Genomic DNA, 26213 nt, shown 5'->3' on the forward strand with positions numbered 1-26213 from the left:
AGCCCATATTTCTAAATAAGTAAGTGTCCATGCGTGTTTGATGGCAGTAGGAGAGACGTTCAAATGAAGCAAGATCAGTGAGATCTTCAGTCCATGAAGTGATAGGCGGTGGATGTTTTGACCTCCAATCTTGGAGTAGAAGTCTCTTTGCAACTGTCAGGGCTCTCAGTATACACTTTTGCCGTCCGTCTGTTAATCCCTGCTTCACAGGGATGTAATTTCATAGAATCATAGAATAGTAGGGTTGGAAGGGGCCTACAAGACCGTCGAGTCCAACCCCCTGCTCAATGCAGGAATCCAAGTCAAAGCATCCCTGACAGGTGGCTGTCCAGCCTCGTCTTGAACACCTCCAGTGTGGGAGAGCCCACCACCTCCCCAGGTAATTGGTTCCATTGTTGTATTGCTCTTACAGTCAGGAGGTTTCTTCTGATGTTCAGCCAGAATCTGGCTTCCTGTCACTTGAGCCCATGATTCCGTGTCCTGCATTCTGGGATGATCAAGAAGAGATCTTTGTGACAACCTTTCAAGGACTTGAAGAGCGCTATCCTATCTCCCTTCTCAAGGCTAAACATGCCCAGTTCTTTCAATCTCTCCTCATAGGGCTTTGTTTCCAGTCCCCTGATCATCTTTGTTGCCCTCCTCTGGACCCTCTCCAGCTTGTCTGCATCCTTCTTCAGGTGCGGTGCCAGAACTGGACATAGTACTCCAGATGAGGCCTAAGCAGTGCTGAGTAGAGGGGAACTAGTACTTCCCGGGATTTGGAAGCTATACTTCTATGAATGCAGCCCAAAGGAGCATTTGCCTTTTTTGCAGCCACATCCCATTGTTGGCTCATCTTCAGCTTGTGATAGACAACAATTCCAAGATCCTCTCGCTTGTAGTGTTGTTGAGCCACGTATCCCCCATCTTGTAACTGTGCCTCTGGTTTCTTTTTCCTAGGTGCAGAACTTGGCATTTAAACACACATGGACATTGTTATTATCACAGATTTTTCAAGAACAAAATTTATACGAGCAATCACTTCCAACCGTAAAGAAGTCACAATAGGACATGCCCACGGGGCTGTCTTCATGAGTGATTTAGAGCAGTCTGAGTTCCTTCATGACAGATGATGTCATCACCCATCCTCTGCCAGCCAGCCAGCCACATTTTCTGAAACTCCTTTTACTCCAGTGTTTTTATTGAAAGCGGCCCCCTGGTGGTTTTACCACAGTGTACCATCCCCCCCCCCCCCGCATTAAATCCTGGGCATGCCTCTGTGACCTGGCAGTGGTGTGGTCAAAGGGGTGGGATGCCCCACTCCCTCTTGTTTCCCCAGCGGGAGTAGTTTTTCCTGTTGAGAAACTCCCTAGGAGCACAGCAACAACCCCTTGCATTGCCGCAGTAGTGGGGACACTAATTCACCTTAGTTAGCCTGCTTTTAATCTTTAACAGATCCTCCCTTCTCTGCGTGTTTACTCAGATATAAGAAATAAATTTTGCTCCCCTGCAGTGAAACGGTTAAAGGCTAACCTTAGTAACTCGCCCTAAAGCCCTCTTTCGCTTCTCCATTGCGCTCTTAAATCGCCATTGCGATGTTGTGCTTCTTTGATGTTCTGTAGTTTCTCTGTTGTGATGTATAGTCCCTTCTCCACTTTACAGCTTCGTCGGCTTTATCACTTTATCTGTGCATTTGGTTTCTTTTTCCTAGGTGCAGAACTTGGTATTTATCCCTATTCAATGTCATTCTGTTGTTTTCTGCCCAGCGCTCCAGTCTATCCAGATCACTTTGAATTTTGTTTCTGTCTTCCAAAGTATTAGCTATCCTGCCCAATTTTGTGTCATCAGCAAATGTGATCAGCATTCCCTGCACCTCCTCCTCCTCCAAGTCATTCATAAAAATGTGGGAGAGCACTGGGCCCAGGACTGAGCCCTGCGGTACCCCACTCGTTCCCCCTCCCCAGTTGGAGAAGGTCCCATTGATAAGCACTCTTTGAGTCCGATTCTGTAGCCAACTGTGGATCTACCGGATTGTTGTTCCATCTAGCCCACTTTGAGCTAGTTTGCTCATCAGGATATCATGGGGGACTTTGTTGAAAGCTTTGCTGAAGTCGAGGTATATGATGTCTACAGCATTCCCACAGTCCACAAGGGAGGTTACTTGATCCAAAAATGAAATCAGATTCGTCTGGCAGGATTTATTCTTGTCAAATCCATGTTGGCATCAAGTAATCACTGCATTGTTTTCAAGGTGCTTCCAGATGGATTGCTTTATCATCAGCTCCAGAATTTTCCCAGGGACTGATGTCAGACTGCCTGTTCTGTAGTTCCCAGGTTCCTCCTTTTTACCCTTTTTGAAGATAGGGACATTAGCCCTCCTCCAGTCATCTGGCACTTCCCCCGTCCTCCATGATTGCTCAAAGAGAATAGACAGCGGTTCTGAGAGTTCTTCTGCCAGTTCCTTTATGACCCCAGGATGCAGTTCATCCGGCCCTGGAGATTTGAACTCATTCAAAGTAATTAGGTGTTCCTTGACCATATGCCTATCGATCTCAAGCTGCAATCCTGCCCCTTCAGCCTGTACTTTGCCTTTGCCAGGGGGGTCATAGACCCTCTTTTGGGAGAAGACTGAGCCAGAGTAGGAATTGAGCACCTCTGCCTTTTCTTTGTCATCTGTTATCGTTTTGCCATCCTTATTTCATATCTGAACAACCATTACTTTCCTCTGCCTTTCACAATGCACGTAGCTGAAGAAAGCCTTTCTGTTGCTTTTAGCCTCCCTCGCTAACCTCAGCTCGTTCTCAGCTTTAGCCTTCCTGACACCATCCCTGCAATTCTGTGCTACCTGCCTGTACTCTTCCTTTGTTTCTTGGCCTTCATTCCACTTCCTATATGTGTCCTTTTTTTGTTTTCAGGTCATCTCTAAGCTTTTTGTGAAGCCACATTGGCTTCTTCTGTTGTCTTCCGCCTTTTCTTCTTGTTGGAATGGTTTGTAATTGTGCCTTGAGAATTTCCTTTTTTAAAAGCTCCCACCCATCTTGGACTCCTTTTCTCGTTAGCGTCGCTTGCCATGGGACCTTCCTGATCATTGTTCTGAGTTGATTAAAATCAGCTTTCCTAAAATCCAGGGTACGCGTTTGACTACCCTCGGCTTTTGCTTCCCTTAGAACCAAGAACTCAAGTGCAATATGGTCGATTTCCCCCAGAGTTCCTCTTGTTGCAGAACTCAGAGTCAGAGAGACCACGGAGTGAAGGAAAAAGAGTTTTTCTTTATTTAACGCGCGGGCTTAAGGCTGGAATCACTTCCAAAGAGCCAAAAGCCCCGAGGCACATTAACACATTGTTTTTATAGATATTGTGACACATAGGAAACGGCTCCTCCTCTCCCTCCCGTGTGGGGTTGCAGTCCTCAACATTTCTTCTCTTAGCACCATTGTTTATAATACAAGAAATGGGTTATAGGATAGCTATGATAAGCAGAGAACAGCAGAGAACATGATATACATATCACTATGACCTTAGCCTTTGTTGACAAGATAAGAAATTCCTGTGTCTCATCAGCTTACAAACATATATTTCAGAGAGCAAGAGCTCAGCAAGGACATGAAGCATGATACTGCACGAGGCTACTTAGTCTGACCCCCGATATGGCTGCTACATTCCCCCCTTAAATGCATAATTTCATTACAATTATAGCATTTCATTACGCAAATAGACATTCTGGTTTGCGAAGCATAACACAGGACTCTTATAGCAACCCTCTTACTTAATATCTTGTTGAGCTGTTAGAGCGTAGAGGGCGGCTGTTTTACTAGCCGAGACATAAAACAGATTGGTTAAACAGCGCATAAAACAAGGAATGCAAAGGCATAACAGTATTTCTATGAACAACACTGGTAGAATTAGGATGAACAATGCCTTAAGCCAGCTAAGATTTGGGAGCCAAGAGGTTAACCAATCTAGCCAATTGTTTTGTCCCATTGTTATGTCAGCCACTATATGGTGCAGATTGTTGATCTGTTCATCTACAGCATTACTATTATCAGTTAAATTAAAACAGCAAAGCTTTTGGTGCGTCTCACAACCCAGATGATGAAGAAGGAAGAGGTAATCTATACCAGCTCGATTTTTTTTAGAACAGCACCTCTTAGATTACACAACTCTTTATTTAATAATGACAATGCTCGTGAGGTGGCATTTATGCTCTTGGCCAAGCTGCAAGCTAACCGGTTGATCTCCAGACCATCAGCTAAGGCTAAACCTGGAACTCCAACTAATGACACTGCTAATGCCAATTTTTCTGAGTCAGAGTATAGCTGTAGGTGGCTATTACAATTTTCAGTTAGTTGGAATGCTCTAGGCTGCCATCGACGGATTTTCTCTGGCCACGGGGGAAGAATTGGCACCAGGCGGCTAAGGCAACATGGGTGGTTATCAGACAAGTTGGCTGGAATGAATGACAGGAACCACAGGTTCAAAACCATTCATGAGGCAGAAGTATATGTGCATAATTAAAAAATACGTTTTGAATTTCATTACAGTGGAAGGGGGGGGGGCAGGGATAGCTTTACGTTTCCCAGAAGATTTTTGACAGTTAATCATTCGTGCACAAGTGGCATTTGTTCCAGCTACGATGGGAGTACGTAGAGTGAATTCTGTTGGGGGTAAGATGTTCGTAACTATACCCCAGTCAGAATTTTGGAAATAAGTCAAGTTTATATTAAAATTGCTTAATATAGTCTCGTTTTGAATTCTTTTAGGATGCTTACAGACAGGTATTAGGCAAGAGCTAATAAGCCTGTTTGCAGGTATATCTTTTGGTAAACAAAAATGCTTTACTCCAGTGATGTTAGCTAAATGAAGCCAGTAATTATCAGCGAATCGCTGGGACAGACTTCCCCCTCCAGGGGCAGACCCCCCTTTTTCACACCTTATTAAGGAACTATAATACAGCACCACTAACACTACAACATGCATATTTGATCTTCTTTGGGATCTGACCGTACACTGGGCAGATATTCATCTGGCTAGCTGCAGTAGGGTCTAGTCCCCTTCTTCAATTTTCTCCAGTTGCAGGTCTGACTCTACGCAGGGTGGACAGTCTCCCGGTGTGCCCACAGTAAGGTCTAGCCTGAGTCTTCTTACTGCTTTTTCAGAATAATTTTTAGAGGATTTTCGGGATTCCTATTTACAGTCCACTCCCCCCCTCTCACTCTCTTGACTCGTGTCCAATGTATCCAGGGTTTAATTTAACAGCTGTGGGGGTGGAAAGTATAACAGTTTTTGGTCCTCTCCATCTGGGAGTCAAAGGGTCATTTTTCCACTTTTTAACTTATACTTCATCTCTTGGTTGGAAAGGATGAACTTCTGTGATGGGAATTGGGGGCTTATTTTCTAAGACAAGGCGATGCTGGGCTTGAAGAACTTTGCCCAGTGTTTGGACTTCTTGTTTAAGGCTAACGTTTGCTTGCTCTTGATGCCGCTCCAGTGTCAATCATGAAGTCAATGTCACGGCCCCTCACAGTCAATGTCACGGCCCCTCTCAAGCTGTCTTCTCTCTCGCCCGTTCTGGCTCTTTTGGTTTTCTCCTTTGTGTAATTGATTTATTTTATTTGGGCATTCATGCCACCAATGTCCATCTTGTCTACACTGGGCACACTGTGCCTCTGCCTCTGCTGGGTCTTCTTCTATTTCCTTGTCCACGTCTTCTTGGGCCTCTGGGTCGAGGGGGGTATACTGGCGATAGGCATCTAAAAGACGCTCCAAGTACGCTCTGGGGCCTCGGTGGCACCTTGCAGCACTTTAGACACCTTGGTCATATTAACTGACTTCTTCATACCTGCTTTCATGGCTTTTAACAGCAGGGTTTGATACTGGGTGAGGCGCTCTAGCCCCACTTGTGTTTTGGGATTCCAGCGGGGGGGGGGGGGGTTACTTACAAGGAGACTTTATTGGGTAACTTACAGCACACAGGCGTACCCAGTGGGTGGATCAGACAGCTTTTCTGAACCACGAGCTATTGGGCTAAATGGGTTTTATACCATACGTGTTACCCGTGAGGCAGCACAACACTAGCAAGCATTTTCAGCATAGGCTAGAAGTGTTTGGTTCTCAGGCACAGCTTCCTGTAAACAAACTTCGCTTCCCAGGCAAAGTGCTTGATAACACTTTCACTCATTAGTATGGGAAGAGAAATCTCTTTCTTTTGCTTTCTTTTTCTTGCTGATCTGCCTGTATTGCAGATCATGTTTCAAACTTTTTACATAAAACTTTCTTCTCTATGCACCAGCCTTGTCTCTTCATGTGTTTTTTTTTTTTTCAAGTTAAACTCACTTACTTAAACCTTTCTGCCCTACACTAGTCCCAATGACGCACATTTGGGATAGGCTCTTCTTCTCCTTCTAGTTACATTTGTTTCATCTTAAAGAACTATTACATTATTGTGGCTACTTTACCCCTAGATAATAAGCTCCAGGCACAATCAGCTGCTTCTAATTCACCCTGGGGGCAACTGTGGCCACGCTTCTTCTCTACAAATTTTCTTTCTCTTTGCCTATTGCCTCCTCTTTCTTCTTTTTTTCCCCCCTTCTCTATCTGTCTGCCACTTTCTCTATTTCTCTGTCTTTTCTACTTGTCTCTGTCTTTCTCTACTTGTCATCCATTGGGAACCACACTCAGTATCATTTGGAGTTGCAACTAACACTAATCTGCAAATATCACATATATTTTATGATATCTAAGAAATCATAAAATACACACAACAAACTTTTTCAATTTAACGCAATGAATGGAAAACACTTTTTGCATGGTAAGGCATGATGGAGCAGATCTAGCAATTATACTGCTCCTCTGGCTGCATGCTCAGGGCTCATCAAAATCAAGGGATGGGCATACTCACACACGCAAAGAGTTTTAGGTCACCATTTTTGCATCCGCAACTCTGCTGCATGAGTTCTAGCAGAAGGAAATCTAAAAGTCATAGATCAACTCAGCCTGTTGTACACTGAGCTGACTACAACACAGACACACAGTCTACAGCAATGAGAGTTCAAGTTTTTGAAAAGCCTCACAGCACTGTGAAAAGGGGGGAAGCTCTCGGGGCTATCTATCACTAGACAAGCTAGCCAGGGATTTACAATATCACCCCCCCTTTTCTTCTCTTCCCCTTCAACTTGGTACATGAAAGCAAAGTGCCGAAACTCAGGACGCTGGGGGGTGATGGGCATCGCCTTATACTTGCATTTTTCAGGTAGCCATTAATCTTCTTCCGGGAGGTGGTGGGGTGATTTGCAGGACTTCAAAGGCAAGCTTCTCAGTTTGTCTGTATTTGTAAATCCCAAGCTTAAAACAGGACACGATGAGGTACAGGGCAGCCAAATTCTTGCTTTGGCACGGGCAACAAATAACTCAGGTTAGCTTTCTTTGCTGGGGTCTCAAAACAGGAAAACAGTCTTAATTTAAAGTTGTAACATCACTGACAGCATCAGCCAGCCAGCTACACAGATTTCACTGTTTTTCAAGACAGTTGCTCCAATATCTTCTTTTCTTCTCAATCAGGTTGGGACTCCCAGCTTACACAGTTTATTGCAGCTTCCAGGAGCATGGTAGTAGCGTGATTTTGGCTTGGCCAGGAACATGCTGTCTGGTTTCTCGGTCTCTTCAGCACACACACTCAGGCAGTGTAACACTGGACACTCAAATCAGTGAGATTTCTTCATTGCAGGGAATCCCACGGCAAAAGCTTAACGGTTACGCTCTTCAGAAATTGATGATGGTCAGAAAAACTATCTGGGCCCCAAAGTTCTTGAGTTTCCTTCCCAAAGCTTCGAAGTCTGACGTGATTTCTTCGTAGCTCCGCTTGGCGGTATCATTTGTTCCCACATGGATGAGAAGAAAAGGGATCCCTGTCAGTGGGCTTTATGAGTGCAGGCCATCAGCATCCACCATTAGCGATGGCATCTTAATCACAGGTCCTGAGCCTTTACGGTTTCCAAAAGAGAGACTCCCACAGCTGAACTAAACAGACTCCAGAGGGTCTGCAGACCGATCTGTTCAGGATCTTCAGCGCACCCTCTCCGGCCCCCGCCCCACCTTGTTTGCCTCTACTTGTGGCGCCCTGTTGCTCTCTTGCCAGAAGGAGGTCCAGCAGAGCTGCACAGCTGTCCCCCCCGCCCCGAGCTCAGCCCCTGGGAAGCTTGGAGGCGCCCACAGGAGGAGGCCGTGACATCAAGTCAGTGCCCTGACTGGTAACCCTGTGAATGATACAGCAGGCTCCTTAAATTTGCAATCTTGAAAAAAAGTTACATCCTGAAACCCATTTATTGTCATTAGAAATTGGAACCAAATTTCAAGAGAGGTGGCTTTAGAGGGAGAAGAATAGTGTAGAGTTGACAGTGCAAGCAGCGAGAGAGTCAGGTTTGTGACTTGCCTGTGATTCTTGGTTCTCCCTCAGGCTGCAACTTTGCCGGAATACTGCTGAAGATCTTAAGGCCAAGAGAATGGAGCTGCCTGCTGATGAGTTGGCCAGCTGCTCCCAAGGCCTCAGAGTCACACAGAGAGGGCCATGCTAGACACCCTTGGTTGTGAGGGAGCCCCACAGAGCTTAGCAGGACTTGGAACGAGGCACCAGTCTGATGGAGGAAAGGGTTGCTTCTGTGTGGACTCTGGAAACACGGTGCCCAGGTGGGACGTGCGAATAGGTCACCAGATTAGGAACAGCCATCTATCTGATCCCTCCAGTGTGGCACTTGAGTCTTTTATTCTCTCCCCTGTGGCACTTTGCACATGCCAAATCTTTGCTTTCTATTATTCTCACGTGACTGTTACTCACATGTCCAGAAAATTTTTTTGAATAGCAGGAAGTAGGAGATTGGCTCGTAAGAATAACTTGAACTTGGGGGATGAAGAAAAAGGGAGGTGGGTGGGTGGGTCTCATACCTGGTGCGTGGAAAAGGAGGCTGGTAGTGCAATGACAACTGGAGTTCTCTCTCCTCCCCGCCCCCCACATCCTGCTCATTTAGCTGCTGCCCCGGCACGACCAGTTCCAGTGGACAGCTTCTCTGACTACCTGGATGAGGTTGCAGATCCTATTTTTGTGTCACCAACCAAGCGACGACCAGAAAAGGTGGGCCGCCAGAAATCTAAGGGCAGAAAGGAAGGCTGCAAGCAACAGTGAGCGGCTGGCGATCCATCCCTTCCCTCCACTGCAAGGACTCCAGGAGAAAAGGCCATGGCCCTTGGGCCTCTTTGCCAAGGGCTGTGTCCGTCACGAGGCAGCCCCTTTTTGAGTCAAGGTTTGCTTTATTATGTCCCAGAAATGGTTTCTTAGACCTCCAGCAAGGCAAATGTAAAAGGTTGCCACTGCAACCACCAATTGTGTTTCAAAAGAACTTAGATGGGAATGGGTTGCTTCAGCATGGTTGTAGTGCACTGTATAGGGGCAAACGTGGTTGCTGTTGGGTGGGTTCTTAATCCCAGACCTTTCAGGATCCATGCTTCAGGCTCGTGAATGTGCTGTCTTGAGGCCTCCAGTGGGACTGTGGGATTTTACTGTAGTGGAATACAGCTTTGTCAGGCACCATTTGCCACATGGTGAGAGGCATAATCCAGTCCATGTGTGCTGTTGAGTGTGTCTGGGGGCCACACATGAATCCTTCTTGGAAAACATTGTTTCTATACTGCTGTCCCAGAGAAAGAAAACAAGAAACTGCATGAAATGTTTTGCGAATGAAAACTGAGGCAGGAAAGGTGGAAATGGTGGGAACCCTAGATGCCTTCAAACAAACTTTCCCCAAAGAGGCCCAAGATGATCCAAGGCTTTTCCCAGCCTGGCTGCAGCTTTTTACGTGATTGAGTGATGTTAAGGAAATATCCAAGGCAGGTTATGTTGAACAGTCAGAAATTTATTAAAGCACATCACGGCTGAATGTCTCACCAAAGAAAGAAAACAGGATGCATGTATACAGACTGAAAGTTGGAGAACAAAGAAAATACACTGTGGCTGCTCAAGCGTTAACTTAGCTCAGCAACAGTCTTATCAGCACAGCTGCCTGCTTATCTTCAGGGATGAGCTCCTTTGGTGGATAGGAATTTTTGGCTTATAATGAGCATGTTACACTACCTTCTCATGGTGAGACACATACACACACTCTCAATCCCATCAGGCACCTTGCCTGAACCAAACTACTTACAAGGCCTAGGCAGGCCTACCTTCACAGTGAAATCCTAAAATGTGGAATGGGAAGCTAAGCTAAGAGAGGGAATGAGCTGGTAGTGTTTGAGAATATTCTATCAAATGCATGATTTTCTAAGAAAATATATAGGCAAAAGCACAACCTGTTTTTGAAGCAAATTAAAAATAAATCTCGCACAGGGCACCCTTTCAAGCAGGTGAACCTCTTTCTTCCCAGTATTGGTTCCAACACTGTAGGATCTTGGACTGCAAGATGTGCAGTTTGCAACAGGTGCTAAATACTTTAGGTTTGTGCTTCTGTTAAAAAATATAATTTTGTGTGGTTGTGTGTATTCTCTGTGCTTGTGTCAGGAGCAGGGTTTGGTGCCAGAGAAAGTGAGCTTCACTAAGCTTCTTTTTGAATTAATATATCTTTGGGGGTGTTTTTTTTGTTTTTTGTTTAATAAAGAAGTCCTTACTGTAAAGTGCTTGCAATGTTTTTGCCATTTTACATAAACCGAGCAGGAGACATATCCCAGAATCATAGCATTGGAAGGGATCTTGGAGATCAGCTAGTCCAACCCCCACCTCCATGCTGACTCCACAGTGACAGATACAGCCACAGCACCCACCCCTTGGTTCTGCCCCAGGAGCAACAGAGAAAAACTCTGCTTGGTCTTCCACATGACAGCTTTTCAGATATTAGAGGATGACTATCATGTCCCCTTTTAATCTTCTCTTATCCAGGCTAAACAGGCCCAGCTCTTTCAGCCAGTCCTCACAGGCTGTTTCCAGACCCCTCGTCATCCTAATGGCTCTTCTCTGGATGCGATGCTCCAGTTTGTCAATGCCCTTCTTAAAATGTGGTACCCAGAACTGGATAAAGTACTCCAGATGCAGCGTAACACAGAATAGAGTGGAAGTCTTTCTTCCTGTGACCTGGGATGCATACAGGAAAGGCTTTGATGGGGCTATCCCCCTGCCTCATTCATAGCATTTTATGGCTGGCGGGGTTGTCCAGGCAATGTCAGCTTCAACTCATAACTCGCCTGTGTTTTCCCACTGGTTCTACCATCTTTTTTGTTACTGCAAAAGATGCATTAAGAAAGAAAAGATGGAATAACTGCATACTGCCTTCTCATTGGTAGCACTAAGAGCCATCTCACTGGAAGCACCCTTCTACTTCTGTTAATGCAGCCTAAGATTGCATTAGCTTTTTTAGCAGCCACATCACAGTGCTGGCTCATATTCAGCTTGTGATCACTTGTAGGCATTCAGCTGAACCAAATACTCAGCGGAGATCCTCTGGAATCAAGGTGCAGAGAAATTCATACAGCACTGAGGGCTTGTCAGGTCATAAACAGTTGTCTTTTCCGAGTCACTGCATTTGCCAGCTTTTTGTCTCATTTACAGCAGAATCCGATACACATCTCCTCAAAAGTAAGTACCATTGCGTTCAGTAATATTTACTCGCACGTAAGTGGGTATAGGATTGCTGAGGACTGTGAAGGGTGATGGGACATCAGCAATGCAGCATCACAGGCAGTGCCAACAAGGAATACACCCGTTTTCTATTCCACCAAGTTCAAATTACCTCCAAATCCTGAAGGGCTTAATCTCTCCCCCACCCTGGTGCATTTCCTCTCATTTCGATGTGCTCTGCCTGTGCCCAGGGTCACATACCCACCCTGCTTTCACATTTCTGTCCTCCCAGGAATTTGTGTATGACGTTTCCCCTCGGCAGGCCAAATGGACTTTAGGGCCAGATGGGCTCTTATGGGGGCTAACAATTTAAACAGCCAAATATTAAAAATGGGTAGTTTTAAAGCCCCATAAGCCCAGAGCCAAGAGGGCAGAACCATATAGTGATAAGAGCAGGGGTAAAAATCCTGAGCAAAGGGTGTCTTCACCTGGCACGCTAAAAACAGACAAGCCTCTCTGGCCACTCCCTTCCCCCAAAACAGGCACCGCCACAGAGAAAGCCCCGTTTCTGATCACCACCAGTCGTCGCCTGATGTGGAGGGGGGGCACGGACATAAGGAGGACCCAAGGATTATGTGGGAGCCAGCGGTTTTTGAGTTACACTGCTCCTGGGCCATTCTGGGTTTAAAGGACAAAAACAGGAGTTTGAACTATGCCTGGCGGCTGAGCAGTGCCGCAATTTCAGATCTGGCGCGATACGGTCTGAATGTCACCCCAGTGGCATTTTGTAATGGACTGAAGCTTCCAAGCCATTTTCCAAACAGCCCCACATACAGAGCAGACAAACCAAGGGTAGGGATGGGGGGGGGGGGGCTCGTGCTAGGAAAACAAGGAGGTGCACGACCCCACCTCTGGCTTCCTGAAGCGGGGGGCGCAGGCTGCCTCCTCGCTGACCTCAAGCCTAGTTTGGAGGAAACGCCACCCGGCTTGGCGGCTTCCCAAGTGGTTTGGGGGCAATGACTTATTTTCCTTGTGCCCCCCCTTGCCTTCCTGTGGGGACTCCTGTTTGCTGGGATGGCTGGAGAGGGGCCATAGCTCCGTGCTACACAAGTATCTCCAGGTGCCAGGGCTCTTGGGTCCCAGTGGGCTACCAAGGCAACCTTGTACAAAGGCAAACAGAAGGGCAGAGCAAAAAACGGGAGTTTTATTTTGAATCATTTATTCACTACAAAATATACATCTATAGCGAGCCCTACAGTAGCAAACAGCACGTGGGGCTTCTGTCAAGTGCTACCACAAACGTCTCTTTAATATATAAAGCCATAGGTAATGGAACCATCACATTTCTGTAAAAATGGCTGTAAAAGTAACTCCTGCAAAGTACCTGTTAACTCAAGGCTGGATTGTCCCCTCAGGCCGGTGAATGCTTCACGCCCACGGCCTTCTGTAGCAGGGCAGGGGACCTGCACCCCTCCAGGCGTGGCTGGACTTCAGCTCCCGCTGCCTCAGCCGCTGAGGATGGGAGCTGTCACCCAAAACTTCTGGAAGCTCCCCACCCCTGCTTGACAGAGTGAGGGCTGGCAGGTCCCTGCCTCAAGGAGCTTACAATCTACACTACAGAAACAAAGGGAGGAGGAGGGTGGGGCAAGCTGAGGAAGAGGCACAGGCATTATTCCTGGCATGTGAACTTGGGCTTAGTCGTGGATCTGGGGGCATTTGGATAGATGCAGAAGCTCCCTCAGCTGGCATTCAGTTTGAAGATGAAAGAGGTGCACCCTGAAGCCCCTCAAGCAAGGTCTCATGACCACACATGGCAAAACATCACGTGCAGGCAGCCTCATTCCAGGCGAGATGCTTGCTGGGTACTCCTGAAATCCCAGGCCTCCATGAACAGATGAGCCCTCCCCATTAGGGGTATGCAGATCCCACACGTACTGAACATTCACCAGAATCTGGTAACAGCACACGCACACACAATCCCTGAGGATGCAGCCCTATAGCCATTTACCCTGGATGAACTGCAACAGGGCCTTCTCCCGAGTGGGCGTGTACAGGGTTGCATTGCAAGTCGTTCTTCGGCAAAATAGAGCAGAATCTTCTTTGCTAACCAGGAGACGAGCCGCTCTGTACATCTCTGGTCATTTGAGACTTGGATAACATCCACAGCGGATCAGAACGCCCACATTTCTGCGTCACCCCTAACCCAGCACACGTCACTAGCTTTTGCATTGTAGCCATCCGAATGAAAACCTTGGCTTTCTGATACAGCAACTTTGCTTGCACATTTTCTAGAAAGCTTTTAAGATTTTGGATGTTTGAGGGGAAAATGCCTTTTTTGGAAAATCTACGGTCCCTATTTGCTGTTATTATTTGACTGCACCCTCAGTTTTGCTGCAAATGCCCTAAAATAATCTGGCCCACCTTGAAAACTGCAAAATACAAAAGATTTATCTCCATTTCAGGATATACCTACCTTGTCTTATTTGGAAAATACAAGAACATAACCCAGACTGGAAATTCTCCAGTTGTGAAGTTTTGAGGATTTAAAAGTACAGAATAAAAAATTCTGGGATTTTGGATTTTTCCCATTATGAAAGAATCCTACACGCTTTATCACCTGGGAGTAAGCACCATTGAACACAATGGCTTACTTTAGAGTACATATGGCTAAGTTTGTTCTCTAATGCTGCCATCCTCTGCACACTTACCTGGGAGTAAGTGTGCATCCAACAATGTGATGTGGCTGCAAAAAAGGCCAATGCTCTTTGGGGCTGCATTAATAGAAGCATAGCTTCCAAATCCCAGGAAGTACCAGTTCCCCTCTACTCAGCACTGCTTAGGCCTCATCTGGAGTACTGTGTCCAGTTCTGTGCACCACACTTGAAGAAGGATGCAGACAAACTGGAGAGGGTTCAGAGGAGGGCGACAAAGATGATCAGGGGACTGGAAACAAAGCCCTATGAGGAGAGACTGAAAGAACTGGGCATGTTTAGCCTCGAGAAGAGAAGACTGAGGGGAGATATGATAGCGCTCTTCAAGTACTTGAAAGGTTGTCACAGAGAAGAAGGCCAGTATCTCTTCTTGATCATCCCAGAGTGCAGGACTTGGAATAATGGGCTCAAGTTACAGGAAGCCAGATTCCGGCTGAACATCAGGAAAAACTTCCTGACTGTAAGAGCAATACGACAATGGAACCAATTACCTGGGGAAGTGGTGGGCTCTCCCACACTGGAGGCGTTCAAGATGAGGCTGGACAGCAATTTGTCAGGGATGCTCTGACTTGGATTCCTGCATTGAGCAGGTGGTTGGACTCGATGGCCTTGTATGCCCCTTCCAGCCCTACTATTCTATGCTTCTCTGAGTAAGCTTCCCAGCAGCCATGCACAGGATTGCTGTCGCTCCCTTTCACCTGGCCCTGGTGTGTGCTGCATGTCCACACCTTCTATTTCATATACATGATGCTGGTTTCTGTGTTGCAAAGGCTGGGATCTCTTGGTCCAGATCCCACAGGGAGTTGGTCTACATTTTTATCATAACTTATTTCTAAGCCAAGAAATGTACCCTCCGCCCTTCAAGGTGGCTTGGAAAGGTCAAGGCACTCTCAGCTGACGTAGAGGTAAATATTAATCTTCTTCTCAAATATTTCCATCCTCAGTTCGGTGGTATATAAATATAGAAACACAGTCCCAGCTCTTAGTCTCCACGCCACAACTGTGCTGAGCTACTGTGCACCCCCCCCCCCCCTCGAAACCAAACCCCGTCAGGCTGGGCAGAAGGCAGCCACCCTTGCAGGTCTCGAGATCAAAGGCCCTCCAGCCAGCCTGTCACAGATGTTTCCGTTGAGCCAAACCACCAAAACTGGCTCAACCAAAGAGACGACGCACAGGCTGTGTCATGCGTCATGTGAGAAGCTGAGCTCTTCCGTGGGCGCTGAATACGAGCTGTGGGAGGGTGTCGGAAACGGGTGACAAACTGTGGAGGCCCGTGTGGTCTTTGGGTTTCTGCTGGCCCCACCGTGAAGAGGCTGCAGGGCAGACACCCGCAGGGCAAGGCGCCCACGAAGCGCTGGCACGCAATGCGAAGTGGCGCCCCAACCGCTCCAGTCTGCTGGGAGCCCCCCTGCGCAAGCAGCGCCGAGATGGAGGCCGCTGAGCAGCAGCACTCCCCAACGGACTGCTCCCTGGGATGGCTCCACCTCCCCACCACCGCCCCCGTAAGCCTTGAGTGGCCACCATCCCTCACGTCATGGCAGAGGCACTTCTGAGGCAGGGTTGGGTGTGGGCTCTCACTCGAAAGTTCACTTGAATGTCAGCCGCACATTTTTACCCCCCACATTCTGTCATAAAAGACCTTTGCAGTGCAAAAGGTGTGACCCAGTGACTCTTCTTCCACCTTGACTCCCCCCCTCCCCAAATTAGTCTCATCTAAGCCCAAAGCAACGTACAGCAGCCTCTTCAGGCGATGATTCCAGCACAGGTTTTCAAAAGAACGCTCCAGTTGGGCTTTGCAAGGGAGAACAGCAAAGGCCGGTGAAGCCTGGGATCACCCGTTTTCAATTTACTACGAACTTGTTGAGGATAAGTTTTTGGAGCTGGTTAAAGGATCATCTCTGGCTGTGGTTGGGAACTAGGGATACTTCCAGAGATAGATCTGCTAGAGTCCTTTTGCATTCTTCATTTGGCAGCGGAAACCAGGATTTGCTTCCTGATGAAGATTTGGAGCTCTGACTCGTTACGGGATGTTTTCCAGTAGCTCCCCCTTCAGCCCTCCTGTGGATTCACTGTTCCCTCCCTGTTCTTCCTCTGGGTAGCGGTAGCTGCAGTCGTCGACCTCCTGGGCCAGCTGCCCATGGGGCACTATGGAGGGGCGGGGGAAGGAGAGGTGTAAATTACTGCATTGCACCCAAGACAGACAGACAGGATGGAATCCGACCTCAGTTCCCAGGCTCTGTCCTCCACAAGGCCAGACTCTCTAATGCCCCCATCCAGATGTGATCTAGATGCACACAGGCCAGTGATCTGTGGCAGGACCTCCAGCACCCACCTGCCACGGTCACTCACGAAACAGGGAGACCTCTCCAGGAGGCCATTGCTTGGTCTTCCAGCACAAACAGGGCTGGTTGAGTAGACACAGGGTTTCAAAAGATCCCTGCTAACGCCAGCCAACTGTTCCAAACCATCACCACTCTTTAAAATCAAAGACCAGCTCCCCAAACCCCAAGTTAAATGGATTAGGGGGGGTTTCAGATGGGTGTAATGTATGGCATTCTTTGGCACAAGCAGCAGTGAGAGTGAAAGCCTAGATGGCTTTCTAAAAACAGACATACTTCATTGTTTTCCTGCCTGTCTTCCCAGCTAAGCATGGACAGGACTGCCTGGCTTTTCTGGCTTACCTTACGGGGCATCTACAAGTAGGTAATCCTCGGGACGCACCTGAGCCCTTGAACGCGCTGTGCCAGCGCGCAAAGCGTTATTATTCTTGCTACAGGGAGACCTCCACGGGGAGGCGTGATGCGTGGGGCAAAGCGGAGCGGGACGCTGCCTGCTGCCATCACACCCTGGCTGTGGGCTCCCCAGACGCACCTGGGTTGCCACAGCCGAGAGAGCTGCCACTTTCAATGGGCCCACTGTGTTCTGATCCAGGAAGGGGACCGGGTTAAAATTTCAGCCTACGCGCGTCAGCCTATCACCCAAGCCTGGCCCCCTGGCTGCATGTTGGCCTCCAGCTAGAATGCCAGCAGGACGGCTTTCCCATTGCTGTGAGAGATCGTGGTGTGACACAGGGAAGGAGGAGGCCCCTCAGGACTGCAGGGTGGAGACACTCGGGCGTGGAGGTCGGAGCACAGCCCCTCTAGTTTGGGGCCCGGAAAGATGAGCCCGGGGGAAGCACTGCAGGCACTGGGCTGGAACCAGCACAGCGGCAGTCCTGGCCTCAAACAGTTTTGCGCCAAGGCCGCGGATGCCTGCTGTCGGCACACACTGCGCAGGATAAGCAGAGAAGCTCCCGCCTCTCGGGCACAGTTCGTTCTGCGGCCTATGCTATTCTGCGCAATCCCAGTTTGCCAACCATGGGGAGGAACAGGAGCTTTGCAGGGCCCCAGAGCCCTTGGCCCCCAGCTTGATTCCAACACCCCTTTTGGCTTCTGAGCTTTCGACAAAAATAGCCCGTGCCCTTCCAAGTATACCTTTGCAGCCATGAATGCCAGATACTTGTCTTAACTAAAATGTGGAAGCCCAGATGTTTGGGCAGCCACATTCTGTGGGACTCAGCCACGCAGGCAGGGGGGTCCTAGGCGAGTTTGGGGGACTCATCCCTCTTCCAGAGGCAGGCCCCAGCCCAACCTGGAGTTCCAAAGAGCAGGGCACGGAGCCCCGAGACGGAGGGGGAGAGAACACCCAGGGCGATGTTGGCGAAAGGCAGCGTTCTGGCCTTACATTTCAGGAGCTTCCTTTGGGCCCTGGATCTGAAGAAGATGCAGGAAAGCAGGAGGAGAAACACGCACAGGAGCAGGGCCATTATCAGGGCGACGCTGATGGGGATCAGCTGGCTGTCCATCTCTAAAAACAAGCAGAAAACATCCCTCAGAAGCTGCAGCAACACAAAGCTGAGAGAAACGGGGGGTGAGCTGCGAGACTCGCTGCAGGTGCGCCTGGGCTCAGGGGAAACAGGGCCACAGCCTTCCTTTCCTTGGGAAAGCCAGGTGGGCTGAACCAGCCTGCGTTCCTAGAGAGTAAAACAGAATCATAATGACCTCTGTGAGGCTGAAGGAGAAGCGTGCTGCTAAAGCCCTTCCTCAGGAAGAGGTCTGCTGGCAGGAAGGACTCTAGCCTGTGCGGCCAACAGCACCTTCCCCTCACCAGTGGCAGCCCAACGGCCCCCGCAGCCCTCTCTGCCAGGGCGGAGGGACTTGCCCCAGAGGGACCCCAGGCTACCAGCCCATGATCTCCAGCCGGGATATGGCTGTTCCAGGACGTATTCTAGAACAGGCACCCCTTTCTTTGAGCCAAGAAAATGTGGCCATTGCTCTTTCCAAGAGGTGTGGAAATAATTATCTGGGAAGAAAAAAACAATCCAGAGAGATGGCTGCATGACGTACTCTGTTAACAAGAAGGTCCAATCACATTAATGAATGGCAGTGACTACTAATGTATCCTAGAGATTAGTAGGTTAAGATCACCTCTGTTACTCATGCAATCTTCTAAGAATTATCAACAAATTCCTTCGTAACAACTGTCCCTGCCTCTTCCACAAGCCTGAAAGAAAACCTTATACCTCCTCACCTCTTGTGGGACATGACAGTCTCACAAGAAGAGGGTACTTCCCACACGCACACCCAGCCCTCCGCTGGATCACACTCCTTCCACGGAGGGATGGTGGACATTTCTTCTCAAAACATTTTCTTGGTCAGTATTCGTTTTCAGATTTGTTTTACAATAACCCAAGCAATGAGACTATCCTAAACCTTAATGAAAAAAAAAGATTCTACAAGGAAAGAGAGCAAGAGGAAACTAATAGTTATCTGGATGCCTGGAAGAATGGGAAACCGATTCAGAGAGCAAAACGACTGAGTGGAAGTGATCAAAAGCCCGGGGAAGCTGACCGAGGGCCATGCACTGAGACTGGGGAGGCCCCGTCCCCGCCATGAGGCCGTCCCACACCTCCAAATCCTGACGAAATGGGAGTGGAGTTCCCAAACCAGGACTGGGAGCGCATGGTCTGTATCAGACCCTCAGGTCTGTATCATCCGCCATCTCAGTGTGTCCCCCTGTTCTAAGCCAGAACTGCCATTGGCCTTTCTTCCACTTTCCCTCAACGTACTCAACAAAGAATCTTGTGGCAGCTTAAAGACTAATGAATTTATTCTGCCATACACTTTTGTGGACACTTCTGTGCGCGGAGATGTGTGGAGTATTATGGAGCGTTTCAGTACACAGGCTGGAGTGGTGGGGGAAGGATTGCAAGCAGTGAGGCCAGAAGGGAATCCAGTGCAGACAGTCCTGATGGTGACAACCGCATTCTTAGCAGCGACTATTTGCAGCGCGGCGGCTGCTGCTGCTAGCAAACATCCTCAACGTGATCTTCACCAAACTTGCAGGCTGTAGAGCCACTTCTGGCAAATTTCCAGCCCTTCACCTTTCCCTGGAAAGATGAAAGAAGCCCTCACCGGCAAGGTTAGTGGAGACAGCCATGGCGGATGTGGGAGGTTGTGTGGGGCCTTCCGGCTGTGGCTCGCAAATCACGTCCATCTTCTTTGTCCCAGGAGTTGAGATCTTATTGCCTGGACAACTGCAGACAATCACAAAGTGGCATTAAAACACACGCGTGATCCAGCAACTCTTTCACTTAGAGATGTGTTTTTTAAAAGGACTTACCGTGTCCATGGTCGGCATTTACCACTGGCCAGATTGTTAAATGTCCCTTCAGGACAACTTTGGCAGCCTTTGAGAAATACACAGGTAGGCATCACTTACAAGAAGCAAAGGTCCAAAGCCAGCCCCAGCACCCCCAAGCCTGGTCGATGTTCTGATCTCCCCCACAAGTTCACCAAATTGGGGGGACTCGTAAATCGCTCCTCCTCTGGCTGCCAGTGGTGGGGAAGAATCCCCCACAGGAGGCCAGGCCAGGGAGTGCTTTTAATTTTTCCTGTTAAGACACAGGCACCTAACCAAGGTCCGTGTGGGCAGGTGGCAAGAGAAACATTGTGGGCTAGTAACTTGTTGGCTTACAGTGAGTCCTCATGGGAGTTAATGAGGCTCCAAAGCTTACAGGCATTTTCAGGATGGCGGCTAGATTTTTGATCTGTAACTGCTGATGCACAAGAGTTGAAGGCAGCACAATCCAGCACTGCTGTGCACATGCATTTCGTTGAGGCTGCTATTGCCTCTGGACAAACAGCTTTTGTGGGTGATGTGCCTTCAGTGCTGTTTATTTTGACTGCTTGGTTGCATTATGCATTGCAGCAGGAAGACACTTTGCTTTGGCACTGGGAGATATCGCTGCAGCCTCTAACAAATACAGCAGCCGCCGCTTCGCTGATTAACATCATCTCCACGGAGTCTCCCAAGACTTCGAGGTGTGAACAGGAAGTGAGGGGGTGCTGCTGGCAAAGGGCAGCACGAGGGTGCTGCTGTTGAGAGGGAGCACGCCTGTACAATGGACCTCAACCTTGTTCTGTCGGGGGCATCTCTTATCTTGCAAAACCACAAGGCTCGTGCCCAGGAAGCTCTGCAGAATGGGGGACAGGCGGGCGGGCGATGGTTTGGCCTCCTTCCGCCCCTGCCCACTCTGGCCTGGGATTCCTCTGGCTGCTGCCCTTCAGTTTCCTCCTCCTCAGCCCCCCAGCCCCGGCCCCTCCACCATCACCTCTTCCTTCCTAGACTCCTGCATCTCCCGCCCCGCCTCTCTCTCCAGGCCCTTTTGCCCCCCGCGCCCCCCCCCCCCGCGCCAGGCTTCACTGCCGGGGCTCACCTGCTCCTGCGTCCTCCTTCCCGGGCCCGCACTGGCAGGTGCGGCACTCCTCTGCTGCCTCGACACACGAGTATCCGTGGCGGCACTTGCAGATGGCGTTGGCGGAGTCGGAGCAGTTCCGCGCGTACTCCCGCTTCTCCCCTTGGGAAGGGAAATGCTTCTAAAGGCCCCCGCCACATCTGAGGCGGTCCCGGCAGCCAAGCCGCCGCTGACTCGGGGCCGGGCCTTCGGGGCAGCTCGGCGGAGCCCCGAGGCGCTGGGCGGCCGGAACGCGCTGCCTGCGCGCACGGGCCGAGCACGGCGCTCCGGGGCAGGCCCGCCAAAGCCCAGGCCCGCCGAGCGGCTTGTGGCGTCTCCCCCGGCGAGGCTGGCCCAGCCCGAGCCCGCCAGGCCGGCAACGGCGCGCGTCCACGCGCCGGCGCTGTGCCCGGGGCCGAGGCGCCCATCCGCGGGGCGCCCGGCACCGCAGGAGGCGGGCGGGCGGGCGGCCTGCTGCAGCAAGGGCTGCACGGGGGAAGGGCAGCGAGGCCCACCCGCGGGCCGAGGCGCCGCTCTGCCGGCACGGCGCCCGCCGGCCGGGCAGAATTCGCACCGGCGCCCTCCTGGAAGCCCGCCCGCCGGGGGCCTGCAGCCCAGCGCAGCGCACCGCAGCCTGCAGGAGGGTCCGTCTCTGGAGCTGAGCGGGAGCGCGCGCGGAGCGCCGGGCCCAGGCTGCGCGCGGCGGGGGACTTACCGTCGCAGACGCGGCAGGCCACGCAGTGGATCCCGGCGGGGTCTTCGCGGTAGGTGTCTGCAAAAGCCAGAGGCGCCTTAGCCGGCGGGGGGCGCGGGGACCCTCCGCGCCGGCGGGGCCGGCCCCCCCGCCCCCGGCCCAGCGGGCGGCGCCCCCCGCCGCGCACTCACCGGGCTCGCAGGCCTGCCGGCGCGCGCCCCGGCCCCAGAGCGGCGCCAGCAGCAGCAGCAGCGGCAGCGCCGGGAGCAGGCGCGCCATCCTCGCGGCCCCGGCAGCGGCAGGTCCGCGCCCGGCGAGGCGGGCGAGGCGGGCGAGGCGAGGCGAAGCGGCGCGTCCCCACGGGAGGCGGGCTGGCGGCGGCGGCGCTGCGCGGCTCCCCGGCCCGCCGCCTGTGCGCTCTTCGGCGCGCCGCGCCGGCTCTGGCCGCCCGGGGCGGGGGGCGGGTCCCCACGTGGCCTCCGGGGGGAGGGAGCCCCCCCGCCCTCGCCCTCGCGGGGATCTCCGGCAGGCGACGCGGGCTCCGCCTCGGCCCGGCGAGGGCGGCGGCTCGCCCAGAGCCCCCAGGCGCGCCCCCCGAGCGGGTCGCCCGTGCGCCGGGGGCTGGAGCGCGCGAAGAAGGCGCGTCCGGCCGACGGGGCCCTGCGACGGGGCCGCGGAAGTTTGGGCGCCGCTTGAGAGACGCTTCGGGGCGAGCGGCCGCTCGGGGCGCGCACTCCCGCGGCCCCAGGCGCCCCTCCCGCCCCGCGCGCCTTCCTAACAGCCGCGGGGCGCATCCCCTCCCCGAGCCGCTCCGTCCCGCGCCAGCGCCGCCGGTCCGGAGCCCAGCCGCGGGGGAAGAGCCTTCGGCCAGGGCGCCGGGACCTGCCGCTGGGGCCGGTGCGGACCACGCGCAGCGGCCGCGCCACGGACCCGCCCTTTCGGCACGCGCGGGGAGAGGCGGCGGCGGGGCGGGGGCAGCTCCTCGGCCCCCGCGCCACAGGCGCCCCGAGCGATGCGCTCCCGCTCCGCCGCAGCAGCCACGGCAGGCGCCGCGTCAAGGGCGCTTCGGCCTGCGCCCGCAGCTTCGCCTCCCAACGCCGGGGACCCCGGGAGCACCGAGGCCGCAGGAAGAGCCCTGCGCCGTGGGTCGTAAGAAGAGCCGCGCCAGGTCGGACGGAGGCACCACCTAGGCCGGCGCTCTGCTCACACAGTGGCCGGCCCGGCGCCCAGCAGCAGGGCACGGCGCAACCCCTCGCACTTGGGTTCCCCAGCCTCTGGGGCTGCGGGAAGCACGTGGCCGTCAGGATTAAGTGCCACTGATCTTCTTGTCCATGAATTTGTCCAGTCCCCTTTTAAAGAGATCCACAGTGGTGACCACTCCATCTTCTGGAAGTGAATTCCATAGTTTAACTATGCAGGTGTGAAGGAATCCCTTCTTTTATCTGCCCTGAAGCTCCTGCCAATCAGCTTCATGGGTATTATGAAAGACAGAGAAAAATGTCTACCCGCATTCTCTACATCATGCATAATTCTGTACACCTCTGCCGTTTCTCCCCCGCTCACTTTTTTTCCTAAGCTAAACAGTCCCAGCTATTGTAGCCTTTACTCATAGGGGAGTTGCTCCAGCTCCAGCTCGCGCTCATTGCAGGCAAGCTCTCTGAAGAGCAGTGCTGGATGCTTTCTCCACCTGACGTGGCTCTTCAGAGAGTCTGGCTGCCTTCTGGACCATCCCAAGAGGATTCTGGCAAGCCAGAAGGCAGGTGACTGCTCTGGAGAGCCCCACTGGCCACTCTCCCACTGCAGCAGATGCGGCTGGCGGAGCTCTCCAGAGCACCCAGTACAGTGCCACAATAGCTGGAGCAAGGCAGAGGCTAGGAGTCCGCTTTGTGGGGGTGGGGGGAAGCACATAATTTGCCACTCCAGCATCTAAGGCAGGACATTCACTATTTTAATGAACTCAGAGCAATGATAAGGAAGGTCCCATGGCAAGCGACTCTAACGAGACAAGGAGTCCAAGATGGGTGGGAATTTTTAGAAAAGGAAATTCTCAAGGCACAATTACAAACCATTCCAACAAGAAAAAAAGGTGCAAGACAACAGAAGAAGCCAATGTGGCTTCACAAAAAGCTTAAGAGATGACCTGAAAACAAAAAAGGACACATATAGGAAGTGGAAAGAAGGCCAAGCGACAAAGGAAGAGTACAGGCAGGTAGCACGGAATTGCAGGGATGGCGTCAGGAAAGCTAAAGCTGAGAACGAGCTGAAGTTAGCGAGGGAAGCTAAAAGCAACAAAAAGGCTTTCTTCAGCTACGTGCATAGTAAAAGGCAGAGGAAAGAAATGGTTCATGTAATAAATAAGGATGGCAAAATGATAACGGATGACAAAGGGCAGAGCGTGCTCAATTCCTACTTTGGCTCAGTCTTCTCCCAAAAGAGGGTCAATGACCCCCCTGGCAAAGGCGAAGTACAGGCTGAAGGGGCAGGATTGCAGCTTGAGACCGATAGGCATATGGTCAAGGAACACCTAATGACTTTGAATGAGTTCAAATCTCCAGGGCCAGGTGAACTGCATCCTAGAGTCATAAAGGAACTGGCAGAAGAACTCTCAGAACCGCTGTCTATTCTCTTTGAGAAATCATGGAGGATGGGGGAAGTGCCAGATGACTGGAGGAGGGCTAATGTGGCCCCTATCTTCAAAAAGGAGGAACCTGGGAACTACAGACCAGTCAGTCTGACACCAATCCCTGGGACAATTCTGGAGCAGATGATAAAGCAATCCATCTAGAAGCACCTTGGCAACAATGCAGTGATTACTCGAAGCCAACATGGATTTGTCAAGAACAAGTCCTGCCAGACAAATCTGATCTCATTTTTGGATGAAGTAACCTCCTTTGTGGACTGTGGGAATGCTGTGGGCATCATATACCTCGACTTCAGCAAAGCTTTCGACAAAGTGCCCCATGATTTGATGAGCAAACGAGTTCAAAGTGAGCTAGATGAAACAACAATCCGGTGGGTCCACAGTTGGCTACAGAATCGGACTCAAAGAGTGCTTCTCAATGGCATCTTCTCAAACCGAGGAGAGGTAACGAGTGGGGTACCGCAGGGCTCAGTCCTGGGCCCAGTGCTCTTCAAGATTGTTATTAATGACTTGGAGGAGGAGGTGCAGGCAATGCTGATCACATTTGCAGATGACACAAAATTGGGCAGGGTAGCTAATACCTTGGAAGACAGAAACAAAATTCAAAGTGATCTTGATAGACTGGAGCTCTGGGTAGAAAACAACAGAATGGCATTGAATAAGGATAAATGCCAAGTTCTGCACCTAGGAAAAAGAAACCAAATGCACAGTTACAAGATGGAGGACGTGTGGCTCAACAACATTACAAGCGAGAAGGATCTTGGAATTGTTGTCGATCACAAGCTGAATATGAGCCAACAATGTGATGTGGCTGCAAAAAAGGCAAATGCTCTTTGGGGCTGCATTCATAGAAGCATAGCTTCCAAATCCCGGGAAGTACTAGTTCCCCTCTCCTCAGCACTGGTGAGGCCTCATCTGGAGTACTGTGTCCAGTTCTGGGCACCACACTTGAAGAAGGATGCAGACAAACTGGAGAGGGTTCAGAGGAGGGCAACAAAGATGATCAGGGGACTGGAAAAATGCCCTGTGAAGAGAGGCTGAAAGAACTGGGCGTGTTTAGCCTTGAGAACAGAAGACTGAGGGCAGATATGATTGTTGTTGTTCAGTCGTTCAGTCGTGTCCGACTCTTCGTGACCCCATGGACCATAGCACGCCAGGCCTTCCTGTCCTGCGCTCTCTCCCGGAGCGTGCTCAAGTTCATATTCATTGCATCCGTGATGCTATCTAGCCATCTCATCCTCTGCCATCCCCTTCTCCTTTTGCCTTCAGTCTTTCCCAGCATCAGGGTCTTTTCCAGGGAGTTTTCTCTTCGCATTAGGTGGCCAAAATATTGGAGCTTCAGCTTCATTATCTGTCCTTCCAATGAGCACTCAGGGTTGATTTCCTTTAGGATGGACTGATTTGACCTCCTTGCAGTCCAGGGCACTCGTAAGAGTCTTCTCCAGCACCACAGTTCGAAAGCATCAATTCTTCGGCGCTCAGCCTTCCTTATAGTCCAGCTCTCACAGCCATACATTACTACTGGGAAAACCATAGCTTTGATTAGACGGACCTTTGTCAGCAAGGTGATGTCTCTGCTTCTTACTATGCTGTCTAGGTTTGCCATAGCTTTCCTCCCAAGGAGCAAGCGTCTTTTAATTTCATGGCTACAGTCACCGTCTGCGGTGATCTTGGAGCCCAAGAAAGTAAAATCTGTCACTGCTTCCATTTCTTCCCCTTCTATATGCCAGGAAGTGATGGGGCCAGATGCCATGATCTTCGTTGTTTTAATGTTGAGTTTCAAACCAGCTTTTGCACTCTCCTCTTTCACCCTCAACAAG

At 50.9% G+C, this 26213-nt stretch overlaps 2 protein-coding genes across 4 annotated transcripts in view; one reads left to right on the plus strand and one right to left on the minus strand.

Annotated features, from left to right (window-relative positions):
* LOC146335493 (uncharacterized) overlaps positions 1–10638 on the plus strand; it is a 29302-nt gene extending 18664 nt beyond the window's left edge. For 2 of the 3 annotated variants that reach the window (XM_084822161.1, XM_084822162.1), the window contains one exon: positions 9000–10636. In XM_084822161.1, the coding sequence (XP_084678287.1) occupies positions 9000–9266 (267 nt within the window). In that variant the 3' untranslated portion in view covers positions 9267–10636. Of the gene's footprint in view, positions 1–8999 lie in introns of all 3 variants that reach the window. The other variant, XM_084822160.1, reaches the window with a different exon arrangement.
* Positions 10639–12739: 2101 nt separating this feature from the next.
* Positions 12740–22194, minus strand: TNFRSF9 (TNF receptor superfamily member 9). Its single transcript, XM_084822157.1, has 7 exons — positions 21944–22194; positions 21774–21830; positions 21041–21181; positions 19945–20011; positions 19737–19858; positions 18007–18129; positions 12740–16428 (listed from the first exon to the last, which is right to left on the minus strand). Exons 1-7 carry the CDS (start codon positions 22029–22031, stop codon positions 16304–16306), a joined length of 723 nt encoding a protein of 240 aa, XP_084678283.1. The 5' UTR covers positions 22032–22194; the 3' UTR covers positions 12740–16303.
* Between the last annotated feature and the right edge of the window lie 4019 nt (positions 22195–26213).

This window comes from Heloderma suspectum, chromosome 15 (genome assembly GCF_057233095.1).
Source record: "Heloderma suspectum isolate Gila_16-S chromosome 15, 16-S_ref, whole genome shotgun sequence".
Taxonomy (NCBI): domain Eukaryota; kingdom Metazoa; phylum Chordata; class Lepidosauria; order Squamata; family Helodermatidae; genus Heloderma; species Heloderma suspectum.